Source organism: Pelodiscus sinensis, chromosome 5 (assembly GCF_049634645.1).
Source record: "Pelodiscus sinensis isolate JC-2024 chromosome 5, ASM4963464v1, whole genome shotgun sequence".
NCBI classification, from domain to species: domain Eukaryota; kingdom Metazoa; phylum Chordata; order Testudines; family Trionychidae; genus Pelodiscus; species Pelodiscus sinensis.
In genome coordinates, this window is record NC_134715.1 from 113,787,579 (window position 1) to 113,805,321 (window position 17,743).

The 17,743-nt window shown below is 41.9% G+C and overlaps 1 protein-coding gene across 10 annotated transcripts in view; it reads left to right on the forward strand.

The window, feature by feature from the left end:
• The window catches only part of SORCS2 (sortilin related VPS10 domain containing receptor 2), a 929,896-nt gene that overhangs the window by 906,587 nt on the left and 5,566 nt on the right, over nt 1-17,743 (forward strand). For 8 of the 10 annotated variants that reach the window (XR_012904391.1, XM_075930787.1, XM_075930782.1 and 5 more), the window contains 5 exons: nt 59-171; nt 2,047-2,172; nt 8,548-8,647; nt 10,794-10,896; nt 15,398-15,555. Coding sequence is in view for 9 of the 10 variants with exons in the window: in XM_075930787.1 (XP_075786902.1) it covers nt 59-171; nt 2,047-2,172; nt 8,548-8,647; nt 10,794-10,896; nt 15,398-15,555 (600 nt within the window). In the remaining variant the exon portion in view is untranslated. The remainder of the gene's footprint in view (nt 1-58; nt 172-2,046; nt 2,173-8,547; nt 8,648-10,793; nt 10,897-15,397; nt 15,556-17,743) is intronic. The other 2 variants (XM_075930784.1, XM_075930786.1) reach the window with 1 other exon arrangement.

The window sequence follows — 17,743 nt, forward strand, 5'->3', positions numbered from 1 at the left end:
ACTGTTTTTCCCCAGTGCTCTTTGAATTGCTCAAAGGTGTTTCTTTTTCCTGTTCCAGATCATTTTCAAGTTCTTTCTCTAAAGTTTACTAAACATCTGGACATGTACAACCCCAACATACCGGAGTGGAGGGAAGACATAGGTCTGGTAGTAACACGACTTCTTGCAAAGGTGTTCTCTCAGTTTACTCATAAACTTCTTCCCCAGTCATAAAGTTGAAGGTTAAGTTAATGCCTTTCCATTTAGAAAAAGGTAGAGCAGAACAACAAAATGATCGCCATGAGTCACATTAGGAAGCAGTTTGAGACCGGTGTTACTTGTGTATACAGGCCATAGATCACACTACTGCAATACTGTCAATTCATTTCTAAAAGCCTAACTGGGAATTAACAATAAATACTGCTCTCAGGGATTTGGGGACCAGGTGGAAATATTAGCTAATACTGTTGACCTTGGGGAAAAAAATGTGCCATGAATGTTATGTCCTTAGTACAATGATATACAATTGATTGTGTGTTTTTTTGAAAAAAAATGTACAGTTTTGAGGAGCTTAATTACAGAAAATATGTGTAGGAATTAATTTGTTGCCGCCAGATTATGTAGATTGCAGAAATGAATAAGACTTAGATTCAGATTTAGTGCGTTTTTGCAGGAGCTTGCCAAAACTGAGTCCCAACACTGATAGGCTTGGCTATATAGCCCCAGTACTTCTGGGCTTGCCGCATCAGTTATGAACAGCAGTGTGCAGAGACTCCCCAGCCTCCCTGCTTGGGTGCCCCAGGAAATCAGGTTACCCCTTACCCTCTTCCCCTACACTCTCTTGCACATCTGAACCCCTTCCTGCACCCCCAGCCTACTACAACCCACAGCCTGCACCCAGACTGTCACACACCTGCATCCCAGGCATTCCCTCCCAGAACTTGACTGTGCACCCCTTCGTACATCCCAGTCCCCTGCCTCCCCCCCGAGCCTTCACCCAGACTCTTCTCCAGAGCCTTAGGCGGGTGTGGCTTCTGGGCATTAAATATATGGAGATATACCTATCTCATAGATCTGGAAGGGACCATGAGAGGTCATCAAGTCCTGTCCCCTGCTCTCATGGCTGGACCAAGTACCATCCCTGACAGATTTGCCCCAGATCCCTAAATTGCCCCCTCAAAGATTGAACTCACAACCCTGGGTTTAGCAGGCCACCACTCAAGCCACTGCGCTATCCCACCACCAAAATGTATGCAAACCTGCTGCTCCAACTGCCAGCACTTAGTAGTTCTGGGGTCAGAAGAGAGAGTTCTGACCCCATGCAGTCCCTCACTTACAGGCTCTGGGCAATCACAGCCAATGGGAGTTGTGGGGAGCAGTGCCCTGAGCCTTCACCCATATTCTTAACTCTTGCCCAGGCCTTGCACCCCAAATCCCTCATCCAGAGCCCACACATCAACATTTTACCCCAGCCCTCAGTCCCCTCCAGCACAGACCCCCACACCCAAACTCCCTTCTAGATGGCAGGCCCCAGATCCCAACCCCCTCCTATGCCTTAACTCCTCCCCAGATCCCCCACTCCAGTTTCCTGTCCTGGGTCCCCTCATATACCCTGTGGCACCAGGCTGGAGCCTGCTCCTGCACCCCAAATGCTTCATCCCTAGCCCCAACCCAGAACCTGCACCCACTCCCAGTCAGAGCCCCTTCCCATACACTTGTAGCACCCTGCAGACAGATTCAAACCCGGGATCTCTAGAGTTTAGTTTAGGAGCCACTACAGCTTGAGCTATATAGCCAGCTGGCTCTTAGCTTAGGCTGTAGAACTTGCTCATTCTTGTCTCCTGCTGTTAGTGGGCTAAGTGCCACTACATGAGACAGTGAACCACACCCACTAGGTGTGTTGGGTACATGCTGAACTCCTCATATTTGGCCCCCTCCAAGATCCTGGGGCAGGGTTCACCAAATCTAATAGCCCTGGGCTTCCAGAAGAGTTAATCTGGTCCTGGTGATGGTGGCATAAAGTTAGCATACAGGCTGGTACATCTCTGCATCTCTTTGTCTCTGCAGGAAACGAATATCCCTGAAGAAACACTGGTGACTGTGGTGAAACCTGGTCTGCCCACAACTGCTGATTTGCTTGTGCTGCTTCCAACAAACCAGCCAAAGCAGAAGAGAAGTATAACTAATGATAAGGTAGCCAGACCATTCTGTGTCTCAAATCTTCATCCCATTGAAATCAGTGGTGATAGTCCCACTGGCTTCATTGATATTAGGAGTTAGGTTTTATGCACCAAAATGCCATCCACCCTACTCCTTCCTGTCACGAACCATGTAATGGCTAGCAGCAGTTGCAATCCCTGTACTTAGAGTGTTCCTTCCCTTTGAACCCTGGGATGGAATCTACCCCAAAGGCAGTAGGTAAAGACCAGGCCATGGATGTTCTTCCTCCTCTAGTCCAATCCATAATGTGGGATGCCCTACAGTAGGGAATATGCCACAGTCCCTGGATTCCTCTCCAAGCTGTTCCAGGGACAGTGTCACTGTACCAACTTGTACCCCAAACTGTGACTATTTGAATATTCCAGCCCCAGTTGGCATAAATATTTCTCAGGGATGGCTAATGTTTGTCTGTTACCTTTGGAACAACAGTGATAACACATTGGTCTATAGTGATCCAGTAGATTACATTTTCTAATCTGGAATGGAAACCGCATATCTAGAACAGTAACATTATTTATTATGGGAGAGGAATCCTTCTCTCTAACTTCAGCACATTAGATCTCAGATACTACTGACTCAAGGCTTTAGGATTTGGCTTATTACATCAGGAGTGGGAATAATTTTTGACAGGGGGGGCCACTTCAGAAATTTTTGAAGTGGTCCCAGGCCACCTCAAAGGGCGGAGCCTCAGACGGAAGGGGCGGGGCCAGGATACTTGCTGTCCCTAGGCCCTGATTGGCCTAGGGGCAGGGGCGCAGCAGGACCTCTGTGGCCAGATCAATCCTCTTGGCGGGCTGGATCTGGACCATGGAGGCCCTTTTGCTCACCCCGGTATTACATGAAGAGTGCCATGTAAAGCTGGTGGTTTTTAATAGTCAGGCAGCTTTTTTTTAGATATTGAGGCAACAGGAGCAAAAAGTTTTAAGTGCAACAGGGTGAAGCTCAAATATTAATTTTCCCCCATCTCCCTATCTGCTGGCCCTATCTCTAATTCATAACTTATGACATTATGTCTTTGTCCATAAAATGAATATCTTAGTGCTGCACCATTGTTAAAGTTTCAAGCATTATCAGTTAAAAGGAGTCATCAATTAAGAATAGTGTTTAAGAGACTAGTTCAGGAGGGCAATATGTTAGAAATTTAAGAGTTCAGAGAACAGAAAACAGTATCCATCTAGCCAGAGCATGTCTACTGATAGGCAGGCCAACTTCCCTGGGTGTCATAATACAACTAACTCATAGAATCTCTTGAAGAGGTAAATCTCAAAGTATTTTGATGTGGCTTCTGAATAGTCAAGCAGATGGTTTTTAACTTAACTTTAAACGTTCAGAACTGAATTAATTAGGATTGAGAATGGTCCTAATGCAGGAAAAACATCCTTAGCCTCCCCCTCTCATCTCAATGTGACGTTCTGAAACACTGACATCACAATTTCCAGGAAACACTGTATTTGAATATGCCCTTTGTGAATTGTGGCTTTCAGACAATTGAGTGTCATCATTTTAAAAGTCTTAAACTTTGTCCTTTTAAGGAATAAGATACCGATTTATGATGACATTGTATCTTTCTGTTCCAAGTTTATGTAGAATAGACACTTTCAATAGTTAAAAGTAATAGATTAAGGCAGATTAAGAGTCCTGCTACGTCTACACTGGCCCCTAAAAACGGAAAAGCGATGCAAATCAGGTAAGTCAGCATAGGGAAATCCGCGGGGAATTTAAATATCCCCCGCGGATTTAAATAAACATGTCCGCCGCTTTTTTTCCGGCTTGGGGGAAAAGCCGGAAAAAAAGCGTCTAGACTGGCGCGATCCTCCGGAGGATCTCTTATTCCTACCTCAGGTAGGATCGCGCCAGTCTAGACCCTTTTTTTTCCGGCTTTTCCCCAAGCCGGAAAAAAGCAGCGGACATGTTTATTTAAATCCGCGGGGGATATTTAAATCCCCTGCGGATTTCCCTATGCTGACTTACCTGATTTGCATCACTTTTCCGTTTTTAGGGGCCAGTGTAGACATAGCCCTGCTGTTTGTTTGGGTTTTTTTAAAAAATAGCAAGGTTTACTCAGATTAGCTCCCTTCAGATATCAGCTGTGATTAGACATCTGTTTTCAGGCAGCTTGAACAATATCATTAGTTACGTTCTGTGCTGCCTCAGTGTCTTCATGGTCAGATCTGTTCTCCCCTTCCAGATACTCCAAAAGGAAAGGCATGAAGGCTACATAGAGCTGCCAAAGATTTGGAGAAATTCTTAATATCAGGACTGGCTAGAAATGAAAGCAATTTAATAGTGCACAATTTGTATGATAAAGGTCCACACCTAAGAACTAATTTATAGTTATTTAAGCTAGTAGTGCATCAAAGGGATGCAAAAGTCAGGATTGAAAAGAGAAATATGGGAGCAGCTGTATATTCTGCATAATACTTATATGTTGCTGGCAATGTCCAGTTGCCATTCAGCTGGGGAGGAAGCATACAAAAGGGCATACAGGTACCAGGAGCAGAAAGAGTACCTCCAAGGACACCAGAGAGAGAGAGCACAGGGTGTGCTCTGGTAACCTTTTCTACACAATGGGAAGAAGTACAACATGCAGCTTCCCTACCACAACTCTCCAACTTGCTTAGTAGTGTATAATATAATGTGGCCTACTGAAACACCCTGTGTGGAACTTGCAGGTATTAGAAGCTTCTATCGTTACCTTAATGTAGCAAGGTAAACTACTGAAGCTGCGGGTGTGTGCGTATTTCTGTGTGAACTTTTTTTTTAAAGTCACATTTTTTTGTAACCTCTGTGATGGTACCAAAATCTGTTTGACTCAGTACATATCCTTCCAAAAAACATCCATGACAAACTGACCGTCCTAAGGCCTAACCCAGTGTCCAGAAAAGTCAATGGAAGGAACCCCATTGACTTCACTGGGTGTTGTGCTAAACTCTTAGTTATCATTACGGCCCTTCCAAGTTTATGGGCTGTTTTGCTCAATTTCACAGTCATATAACTTTAAATCTGAAATGTCATGGTGTTGTAATTGTGGGGTCCTGACCCAAAAATGAGTTGTGGGAGGGCCACAAGTGTATGGGGGTGCAGTACTGCTATCCTTACTTCTGGGCTGCTGCTGGTGATAGTGCTGCCTTCAGAGCTGGATAGCTGGAGAGTGGCAGTTGCTGGCCAGGAGCCCGGCTCCAAAGGCACAGCTGCCACCAGCAGGAGTGCAGAAGTAAGGATGGCATGTCATGGTTTTGCCACTCTTACTTATGCACCAGTGCTGGTCGCACCTGATCAATAGCTGCCACTCCCCACCAGCCACCCAGCTCTGAAGGCAGCACAAAAATAAAGGTGGCATAATCCCCCCTCTCCCAATTATCTTGTGACACCCTAAAACTCCCTTTTGAATCAAGCCCCTCAATTTGAGAGATAGTACAGGGTGAAAGCACCCAAAAGGTCAGTTACCAGGAGACCAGATTTCATGGTCCATGATGCATTTTTCATGGCTGTGAATTTGGTAGGACCCCAGCTGTCCCTTGTGGCAAACAGTGCATGTTTATGGCATATTGTTGATAAATAACTGAGAGGAGAACCTCCAAGATCTTCAATAATTCCCCCTTTTTATGTTTCACCAAAGGGACATTTATTCTCCTGATAGCTCCAGTTCTGAAAGTTGATGTCCAGGCATTCTTGTTGAGGAGTTGTCATGTTCCAAGAATGCACTCAGTCTGTCCATTAGCCTGGGCAGTCCTTAGGGGCTCTACCTTTTAGCTGTACTCTGAAATGTGAGTAAAACTGGCATCCCTTTGAAAATATCGGATCTCAATGTCAGGTGTTGTTCACCTGCTTGTCTCTCAAAGGAATTACAGCAGGAAGAACTTTTTACTTTTAGATCTAGAATGCTTATGTGACTTGAGAATTGCTGGTGGTTCCAGTATAGAACTCTGTTGGAGAAAGACTAAGTAAATATATTTCAGCCATAGTTGCATTATTTTAGAAGTGCTGTTAATACAACTGCCAGAACTATTCCTCATATCAGACTTGGAGCAGAGTAGTGGAAGCAGTATGTGACCAAGTAAGTAAGTTGGGGATTCAAAAGTTAAATCTCTGGGAGAGTTCTCCTACACATTAACAGGTGCCCAAATGATGTTACCTTTACAATGAGTCCACAAGCAGCCTTATTAAAGTCAGCGAAACCATTTTTGGCCTGTGTGTGGGTGCAAGGATCAGAGTTTTGTCCTTTGAAGTTCATGCACATACTGTAAGAGAAACAGCAGGTGCTTTTCTACCTAACTGTTTGTGAAGGCCTGTCAAAACTGAATACAGTAAGAGGTAACCTTATAAAAAGAGCCTCTTCTGAAGGTTTCATATCTATATAAATGCAAACTTCTAATTTGGCATCCTGTGGGGAGCAATATTTTGAACTAAGGAACAATCTACAAAGCTAGCCTTGATCCTTTGGGAAATTGCCTATGCTGAAGATGCAAGCAGGAGAAAGAGACCAGATGACGTGTCTGCCAGTTGTGGGATGTGGTGGCACTTTTAATGGGGCTGTTCCATAAAAATGCAAAAAATGGTATTTTAGTATACTTTGGCCCCATTAGAAAAATAGGAGAAATTGTTTCTATGTGGATGGAAATAACTGTTTTGACAGAATCTTCTTACCAATATCTTACAAACTGGCTTCCATCCTGAGATAGATAAATGAATTAAAGCAAGACAGGCCATGCACTATCAAGCCACAGTTACTTCTCATAGAAATTTTGTAAGAAATCTTGAATCCCAGAGAGGCATAGGGAAAGCCTAGTGACTTCTTAAACAATGCTGGGAGACTAGGCCTGAGGCTCCTTGGTATGCTCTGCATTGTGTATTAGTGTGTGTGCACCTCAGCCCAGACCCACTCAGACAAACAACCAGGAATAGACTTTATTCTATAAAATAACCCCACAGAACATGATCACTTTTTAGCAGCCTCCTCTCTGCATGCTGCTTCCAGCTCAGTCCCTCCTGAGACCCTTTAGGGGTGGGGAAAAAGGGCCTCCGCAGGCCAGATTCAGCCTGCCAAGCTGGTTGATCTGGCCCATGAAGGCCCTACCACTCCCCCGCCCCCAGGCCAATCAGGGCCTGGGGTTGGGAGGAACACGCAAAGGTTCCTCTGCCCTACCCCTGCCCTGTGAGGAGTGTGTGGAAGTACCATGCACTCCTGGCAGGGCAGGAGGAGGCTTTTCATGCTCCCCCGCCCCCAGGCCCCACTAGGGAGCGCACAAAGTTTCCTCCATCCTGCCCGCACCCTGTGAGGAGCATGTGGCACTTAGAAGCACCGCGAGCTCCTGACAGGGTGGGAGGAGGCTTCACGTGCTCCCCGCCCTCAGGCCCTGATTGGCCTGGGGGTGAGGGAGCATGGGAAGTCCCCTCTCACCGCCAGGGGCATGCATGCTTAGTGGGAAGTGGGGGAGCAAAAGGGCTCCCCTACCCCCAGACCAATCATGGTCTGTGTGTGGGGAAGCCCAGAAGCATCCTGGTCCCACTCTTCTGTTTGAGACCCTGCTCCTTCCAGTGTGGCCCGGGGCCACTTCAAAAATCTCTGAAGTGGTCCCTGGCAAAAAATTATTGCCCACCACTGCCCTAGGGAGAGCAGAGGGTACATCATACAACACAAGCCCCCTTACAAACATGTTCTAACTAAGCCCCACAAGTCCATGTTCTCCTTCTGTTACTTGAACTTCACTTAGGGTGCCCTATAAGACCTTTTTGGTCCTACCTGTAAAAAAACACAGAACAGGATCACAGTTCAGCAGCCTCCTCTCTGCATGCAGTCTGTGTGGTGCTTCCAGCTTAGTTCCTGCTGCGACCATGCTGGAGGCAGAGAGTATATCGTGTCAGGAACCAGGAAGTTCTCCCAAAATGCTGCAGTTTCTAGTCCACAACTTGTAGTCCTCCGAGCTGCTGCTGAGGCACACTGGACCTTGGGCTACATACAGTTAAAAGAATATGTACTGTACGTTGGAAGCACCTTTTAATGTGGCATATTCATTGTGCAAGTTACAATGCAGGAACATGCAGTAGATCCTGTAAATAAAATGCTGTCCATTACATAATGGGGAAAAATTAAAGAGGTCCATAAAGAAAGAGAGAGGTATTTAGCTGTGAACATATGTCACTTTCCAGAATTGATGGGTTGCAGAGACTTGGATAATTTTTAAAACCAGAATTACCTAAATTACAACTCATTGAAACAGTCAATAAATATTTTCTGGGGTTTTCACCATGTTAATTGCACTCTGAGGTTTCTCAGTTTAGTGCACTAAATTTCTCAAAGTGGAGCTACATGGAAGATGCATGACATTATCTCTCTTATGTTTCCAGAGAATAGCTGCTATAAAGCAGGCCTTGAATGCTCATAACATCAGTTTTTTCCTGAGAGGAGGATATTGGGTCTTAGTGACGTTAGCCAGCTCTGATTCAGGTAAAAACCCCAATCTGTAGATTGCTGAGAGGTGTGAAAGAAGAGTCACATTAACTGTTTTCTTACGCTGTTTATTAATTTAATATTTACCATCCACGCAACTTAATTTACTGTTTTTGAAGTTTGTTTGTGATACTCTCCTAGAAGCTTGAAAATATTTTTCTCTAATTTTTGTCCTTTTCGCTAAAATAGACAGGTTATCAAACACTTAGTGCATTCAATTTGTATCTGTACTGTTTTGGACACTTAGATATCAGGGTTCCCAATTTGCCAGTCTATATAAGTATTTGGGCTCACAGTTCAAATATACAAAAAACAGAGGCGAGGACTGAGAAGTTTTCTGTATTCGTGTATGGGTGTTCTGTGAAGGTAGCATACATTGAAAAAGTATATTTTATCAGCAAGGATAGTTTTGACTTGAGCCATCCCTGACAATCATAGGGTTTGAAGAGACCTCAGGAGGTCATCAAGTCCAACCCCCTGCTAAAAGTAGGACCAATCATAAGAACATAAAAATGACCATGCTGGGTCAGACCAAAGGTCCATCTGCCGACAGTGGCCAGTGCCAAGTGCCCCAGAGGGGGAGGACTGAAGACAATGATCAAGCAAATTGTGTCTCTTGCCATCTTTCTCCAGCCTTTGACAAACAGAAGCCAGGGACACCATTCCTTACCCCCTGGCTAATAGCCTTTTATGGACCTAACCTCCATGAATTTATCTAGTTCTTTTTAAAACTCTGTTATAGTTCTAGCCTTCACAGCATCCTCTGGCAAGCAGTTCCACAGGTTGACTGTGCGCTGTGTGAAGAAGAACTTTCTTTTATTAGTTTTAAACCTGCTACCCATTAATTTCATTTGGTGTCCTCTAGTTCTTATATTATGGGAACAAGTAAATAACATCTTTATTCACCCTCTCCACACCACTCATGATTTTAGATACCTCTATCATATCCCCCCTCAGTCTCCTCTTTTCTAAACTGAAAAGTCCCAGTCTCTTTAGCCTCTCCTCATATTGTGGACCTCAGTTGTGGACCTGTTCCAAACCCCCTAATCATTTTAGTTGCTCTTTTCTGAACCTTTTCCAATGCCAAAATATCTTTTTTGAGGTGAGGAGACCACATCTGTATGCAATATTCAAGATGTGGGTGCATTATAGTTTTATATAGGGCAGTAAGATATTCTTTGTCTCATTTTCTATCCTTTTTTTTTTTAATAATCCCTAGCATCCTATTTGCTTTTTTGACTGCTGCTGCACACTGCGTGGACATTTTCAGAGAACTATCCACGATAACTCCAAGATCTCTTTCCTGATTAGTTGTAGCTAAATTAGCCCCCATCATATTGCATGTATAGTTGGGGTTATTTTTTCCAATGTGCATTACTTTACACTTATCCACATTACATTTCATTTGCCATTTTGTTGCCCAATCACTCAGTTTGAGATCTTTTTGAAGTTCTTCACAGTCTGCTTTGGTCTTGACTACCTTGAACAGTTTAGTATCGTCCACAAACTTTGCCACCTCACTACTTACCCCTTTCTTTAGATCATTTATGAATAAATTGAATAGGATTGGTCCTAGGACTGACCCTTGGGGAACACCACTAGTTACACCTCTCCATTCTGAGAATTTACCATTTATTCCTACCCTTTGTTTTCTGTCTTTTAACCAGTTCTCAATCCATGAAAGGATCTTCCCTCTTCTCCCATGACAACCTAATTTACACAAGAGCCTTTGGTGAGGGACCTTGTCAAGACTTTCTGGAAATCTAAGTACACTATATCTACTGGATCCCCCTTGTCCACATGTTTGTTAACCCCTTCAAAGAACTCTAATAGATTAGCACTTTAAAGACTAACAAGATGGTTTAATAGGTGATGAGCTTTTGTGGGCCAAACCCACTTCCTCATATCATAGTGGGTCTGGCCCACGAAAGCTCATCACCTATTAAACCATCTTGTTAGTCTTTAAAGTGCTACATAGTTTTTCCTTTTGTCTCAGCAAGATCAGACTAACACGGCTACCTCTCTATTACTATTCTAATAGATTAGTAAGACATGATTTCCCTTTACAGAAACCATGTTGACTTTTGACCAACAAATTATGTTTTACGTGTCTGACAATTTTATTCTTTACTATTCATTTCAGACTCTCAGAGGATTGGTGGAGGCAATGGATACTGGGCAATAGTGGTTCTCTTTGTTATCTGTCTAGTTGTAATTGGAGCCTTCATTCTCTACAAGTTTAAAAGGCAAGTAAAGCTTATTTACTTTTAGAACTAAATTTGTTCAAATGTCAGAAAATTTACATATCACTTGAAAACTAGCCTTTTTTGAAGCAATGTACTCTAGCTTTTTAAAGACCAGTGGGGTTTTTCTGAGCTTTTCAGACATCGAGGTTATAACTGATGCAGCAGCAATGCAGGAACCATTCAGCTTGCCTCAATGCCACCACCAAAAATAGCCATTCTAAAATATATCTCTAATTATCTACTCTTAAGAGTAATGAGTAACCTAGGGAACCTGGACAATTAATTGATCCACGAGTCTAATTTCTTACCAAGAAAACAAAACGATGTGGAATTTCTCTTTGAATGTGTTAGAGGTTTGATTACCAAAACGGTGCTGCTCAGGTTAAGAGTATCCATATGCGATCCGGTTAGCTGAGAGAATTGCTGAGCATCTGGGTTCCTTGCTCCCAGAAGGGGAAGGGCCTCAGATGGAGGGGAGGGGCTCAGCTGCCAGCCCTTCAGTGCTACCCGGAGTGCACTGCTTGGGGTGTTGGCTGCATTTTAAGGGGCCTGGGCTCAGCCCACCCCCACCGCTGCAATAATGTCAACAGCAGCCAGGAATCTGACTCCTGGGTCCTTTTGGATCACCAAACCCCAGGCCAGTTTCCCCCATTTCTCTCTCTTGTTGACGGGCATGTTTGTGATAGAAATAAGTAAGAATAGAGTTCATGTGATATCATCTCCTCTCTAATATACTATCACATACGTTATGTAAGCAAATACTTACTCTTTTAATAACTCTAAGAGATTTTTATTCTACATTTGATTATTGGGGTGAATTCATTATTGTGAAGGTGACATGTTACTGGTATTTTAATTCTGGCTTAGGTATTTGTTTTATTATTTGACCATGCTTCTGATTTTAGTTCTGTTTTTAAGGGTCTCAAAAACCTTCAGGTTTGAGCAGCCTGGGAATAAACATTTATTGTCATTTCACAATATCTGCAGCCCTTATTCAGTGAAAATGCCTATTGATTTGGCCCATTATTATTTCAAGATGGATTTTTATTTAAAATAACAATATTTTACAGAATAGACTATCTACCATGCTATGGGTATGTCTACACTACCCTCCTAGTTCGAACTAGGCGGGTAATGTAGGCATACCGCACTTGCAAATGAAGCCCGGGATTTGAATTTCCTGGGCTTCATTTGCATAAGCGGGGAGCCGCCATTTTTAAAACCCCGTTGGTTCGAAGCCCGTGCAGCGCGGCTACATGGGGCTCGAACTAGGTAGTTCGGACTAGGCTTCCACGAGGTGTACCAGTAGTTCGGAATAGGAAGCCTAGTCTGAACTACCTAGTTTGAGCCCCGTGTAGCCGCGCTTGCACGGGGTTCGAACCAGCGGGGTTTTAAAAATGGCGGCTCCCCGCTTATGCAAATGAAGCCCGGGAAATTCAAATCCCGGACTTCATTTGCAAGTGCAGTATGCCTACATTACCCTCCTAGTTCGAACTAGGAGGGTAGTGTAGGCATACCCTAAGCTAGTAACAACAGAAAGAAAACAGCATTTAACTAAGAGTTCAACTTTGCAAAAATATTATCTTCTGACAGAGGCACTTTTTTCATATAGAAAGATCCTCTTGGCTTTTCAACTGTGGAATCTTAAGTTTCTTGATATTTATGACTTATCATCCTATAGGCTGAAAAACAGAATTTAATATCAAACTCTATCAACAGCTGAATAGATAATAAAAATCCATTTAACTATTCTGGATTCTCAGAGCAACATAAATTATCAGAGAAATGGTTTATGAGATACAATAATACTATTTCATTTGCAGTACATCGGGGATTATCTGTTTGTATTACATGATTATTAAACTCGTTGGGGAAATCTTTTATGAGAGATTGTGATTTACACCCTCTTTATTAGCCCTTAAATTGCAGACAATTTGACAACAGACAAAGAAATATACCATATTTAAGAAAAAGGTAATTTTATTCATCTTGATTCCTTTCTAAAATGTCCTAGTGACTTATTTTCTGAATGGGACAGTTATTGCAGAGGACAACTGTAGGAATGCTAGGAATTGTAACATGACTTTAACTCCTGTAATTCATCAGTTCAACAAATCATACTCCAGAGCAGGATCAGCAGCAACATGCAGCTTCCGGCAAAATTGGATTCTTCCAAAATAGACAGCAGGTGATCCACCAAAGCAGGTTCTAAAAGACAGAGATGATTAGAAACGGGTTAATCAACCTGAAGCAGAGGCTCACCTATGAGGTCCTGCGCTCTCACTTCCCCCACAATCCTAGTCAGAGCAGCCCCTGCCTGTGGGGTTCCCAAGCCTGCCACAGACAGAGGCTGCTCTGACTGGTAACAGCCCCTCTCTAGACCGTATCAACCAGAAAATGTGCGAGATCATGGGAGGTCAGTATTGTCTAGCAGCATTACCAACTCTTCCACTGCTCGCTGGATTCTTAGGAGACATTTAGGGTAAATTAGAGCTCAATAACTTCACAGAACACTGCGACCCAGGACAGGTGGCTGCAAATAAACTTTATGGAATTGCCTGAAACTTGACCACACCCATGATAAGTGGACGTCTGGCTCACTAAAATCATGCCGGACCACGGATGTTGCTGGACCAGAGAGTGATGGACTAGAGAGGTTCAACCTATACTTCCTAATAAACTTTTAATGTTATATACTTTACAAATACGTATCCTATTTTTTTTCATGATAGTGGTTAACAAACAATATGTTAGTCCAGAATTTTGTCAAATATTCATTATTATGGGATGGGAATGAAACAAAAGGGTGGCTTCCTTGGCAGCAAATGCTGCTGAAGGAAGAAACAATTCACAGAACAAAACTGAATATTTCAGAGGCTAAACGATCTGGGATGGGAGGGCACATCCTTTCTCTGGAACAGCATGAAGCAGCTGGAAAATTCCAGTGACTCTCTTATCTAGCAAGGATCCAGAATACACATTGTTTTTCAAAGAAATGCTATCTTTATTAAATATAATTAAATCAAAGAAAATCCCTCTCTTTCTTTTTTTTCCAATGCATTTTTATGTTTGTGTTTTTCCTATTAGAATTTCTTTCTTCATCTCTTCAGCTGCACTTTGCATAGGCTTCCATGATGTGGGGCATTATGCAGTAATACAGACAAACAGCATAGTATCCACCACACAAAGGCTAGAGCAAGAAAACGATATTTCACCCACATCAAAACTATCATGTACAGGATGAATCTCTCCAATCCGGTACTCTCTGATCTGGCAACATCCTTGGTCTAACATGATTTTAGTTAGCTGGATGTTCACTTTTCATGTAGTCAAGTTTCTCGCAACACAATACAGTTTGTTTATAGCCACCTGTCCTGGTTCCCAGTGTTCTGTGCTGTTATTTGGCTCTAATTTACCCCAAATGTCTTTTAAGAGCACAGTAAGCAGTGGAAGTGTTCGTAATGCTGCTGGACAATATTGACCTCCTGTGGTTGGGTAAATTCTCTGGTTCAGTACCAGTCAGGTCCCAAGGGTGTCCGCTTGAGAGGGATTTAACCTGTATTTGTCACTGGCAGAAGAGATGAAATCATTTTTTTCCACAGCAGGAACATAGGTTTCATCATACTAGATTAGATTATTGGTTCCTCTATGTAAGTATTTTGCCTGTTTTAGTGGGAGTGCATTTGAGTCTTCACAAGAAGAGAAATATCTGTCTTTTCTCATAATCTGGCTACGTCTAGACTACAGTCTTCTTTTGGAAGAATCTTTTTTCGGAAGAGATCTTCCAAAAAAACTTCTTCCGAAAGAGTGTCCACACTGCAAAAGTGCATCGACAAAACGATCTACCTTTTTGAAAGAGAGTGTCCAGACTGAATGGACGCTCTCTCGCATATAAGCTGTGATTGCAATGGACAGAATGGCCACCAGGGCACCTGTGCTTTTTCCTCTTTCCTCTTCTTCTGAAAAAACGTCCTTTTTCCCATCCACACATGCCTTTTTGCGAAAGAACTCTTCCGCAAAAAGCTTCTTGCACAAGAAGCCTGCAGCCTAAATGATGTTTTATCAGCTTTCTATGAAAGACATTTTAGAAAGGAAATTGTAATTTATTCATGTTTTCAACAGAGTTTTTTTTTTTAATTTGATGAAAAAATTGTAGCTACTGGGACTCCGCTAAATATGTGAACAATAAACAACAAAATCTGTTTGTATAGAAATCCTTTTATCAAAACCGGGCAAGTTCATGATACCATCTATTAAATTCCTATAAAATGTAACAGGGTAAAACCAATGGACTCCTGTAGATTGTAATAGGAAATCTATAGCTGTTATTCTAAAATCCAATAGAAAGAGTTCTATAGATGAATTTAAAAATTCAATGGAGACATTATTCTTTATTTAATTCTATAGAATTTTTCGTTAGGGGTGTGAGAATAATATGATCAGTTGTATACGGCATGAAGCTAAATTCCATCAAAGGATATTTTTTTCCTGTGCTATTTAGGAAACTGCCAGGCAGAAATGTCTATGCCCAGATGCACAATGAGAAAGAACAGGAGATGACCAGTCCTGTTAATCACAGTGAGGACACCCAGAACATCATCCAGGGTGAGGAGTTTATTGATGATGATCTGGATTCTCAAACGCTAGGTAACGCAAGAGGTAACTTCACCTTCACTTATTAACATCTCAATTAGTATTTTGTTTTGTTTTAAAATTATTTTTAATGTTTGCATTTTGAGAATTTTCATTTTTATACTCCACTTCAGGGGACATTGAATGGTAAACTGCTAACAAGAAAAAAACTTTTTATCCTCTATTTTTATCCTCTGTTTTGTTTTAAATTCAGTTTATTCTGTTAAATGACATGCCATATAAATATACAATATGTCATGAGACATATGATGTGAACATTAGGAAGATAAAACAATAAACAGCACAGACCATAATTATTGAACTTTACTAGCATTTAAATTAACTTATGCATGCCCTGAATTCTAAGTATAGTGAATTTTAGACAGATATTATATGTAAAATGAATGTTTCCATAATGCGTGGTAGATTGTAAGGAAGGTGTTCTTTTTTTAGGCATGTGAAATTAATTCCCAAATACAAAACTTCATTGAGCTCATCCTATTTTGAGTCCTATGTCGCCAGAATCCAGTGGACAGTCATTAGACTTCCCATTCAGGAACCTTTTATGAATGGCTCTTAGAGCAAGTGATTTAAAGTGCTTATCTAGGCAATTTGTGATATACAGGAATGTTGTCTGCTGGATGTTATATAGAGAGCCTATAAATTCCACCAAATCCATTTAGAGAAAAGAGCAGTCTAAGGCTACATCTACACTGGTGCGTTCTCAGAGAAGAACTCTTCCGCAAAAACTCTTCCACAAGAGAATGTCTACACTGGTATGTGTTTTTGTGCAAGGGAATCCATGCCAGTATAGATGTTCTCTTGCGCAAGAAAGCTCTGATGGCCATTTTAACCATAGGGCTTTCTTGCGCGAGAAATTCAGGTTGCCTGTCTACACTGGCCTCTTCTGGAAGAGCTCTTGCGCAAAAGGGCAAATTCCTGAGTGTGAGCATCATAGTTGTTGCACAAGAAGCACAGATTTCACACATTAGAACGTCAGTGTTCTTGTGCAAGAACTCCCTGCCAGTGTAGACAGGCGGCAAGTTTTTGCGCAAAATCTTGCCAATGTACACATAGCCTGAGTGTGTAGCACACAAAGGAAGATCGTCTAGTCATCTAGTGCTGTTTCTGACAACTCTGTGAAAATGGAAAATCTGACCCTAAATCTCAGGTTTGTAAAACTGTCTGAAATGGTGGTAGAGACAACTGTGAGGTTAAATGGTTTCATGAACCCACATGGAAACCTAATATCAGCCATATAGGGCAGACATCTCAGAAGTCCTTTTTTTTTTCTTTTATTCTTACTATTTATCTCTAATTGTCTTTTGTTGTTTTTATTTTCCTTATCTGAACCATATGGTACTACTTGTTTTGATTTGACCTTTGATGAAAGGGAAAAAACACATTTCACATACAAAATTGTTTTTGCCCAGATTTGCACATTTTTTAACAAATCGTACACACTAAAGTCATTATAGTTTCATTAAAACCCTTCAAAGAGAATCTTGATTATACTACAAAGCCCTACCAGAATTGTACTGTGTGACATGTCATCCAGAGTAACAAAAATGATGGTTCATGACAAGATTGTTTCAATGATCTCATCTCTAGAATAGAGTCCTGAATACCAAGGAGGCACTTTCCGGGTTCTGGAGTTAGTGAGAATCTCTCATAACCCCTTAGCATCAGGTACTCTACAAACACAATCTTCCTTCTGAATTTGTGAAATCTCTCTCGCTATTTATTCGTATGTGTCTGCTTAGGAAGAAGGACATGGGAATGAAGAATTTCTATCCTGGTTTACAGTCCATTTTAAAAATAATTCATTATAAGCTATATTTGGTCTGATCTTGCATTCCTTACTTACATAAAACTTCCCTTGAATTCAGTAAGAATGTTGCTTGAATGAGGAGTAAAGGATTGAGGACCAAGACCTACCAACGAGAATGACTTAAGTTAGACCATTAACAAATGCACATCTGAATGGGACCTGTAATTCTACCAAGGTATCAGCAGATATCCAGTGAAACAGGAAGAACTCATGTCCGTAGGTCAGAGCCATCTCTGTTTATCAGCTGCCAGACAGTTTTCAGACATATGACTTTTTCTTTCTTATGACTTCTACACCCTGCACTTTTTTGGTATTTACAGTATTTTCCTGTAGTTTCAATAACATAAAAGGCCACTTAGGAAATCTCCCTAGTTATCTCAATAT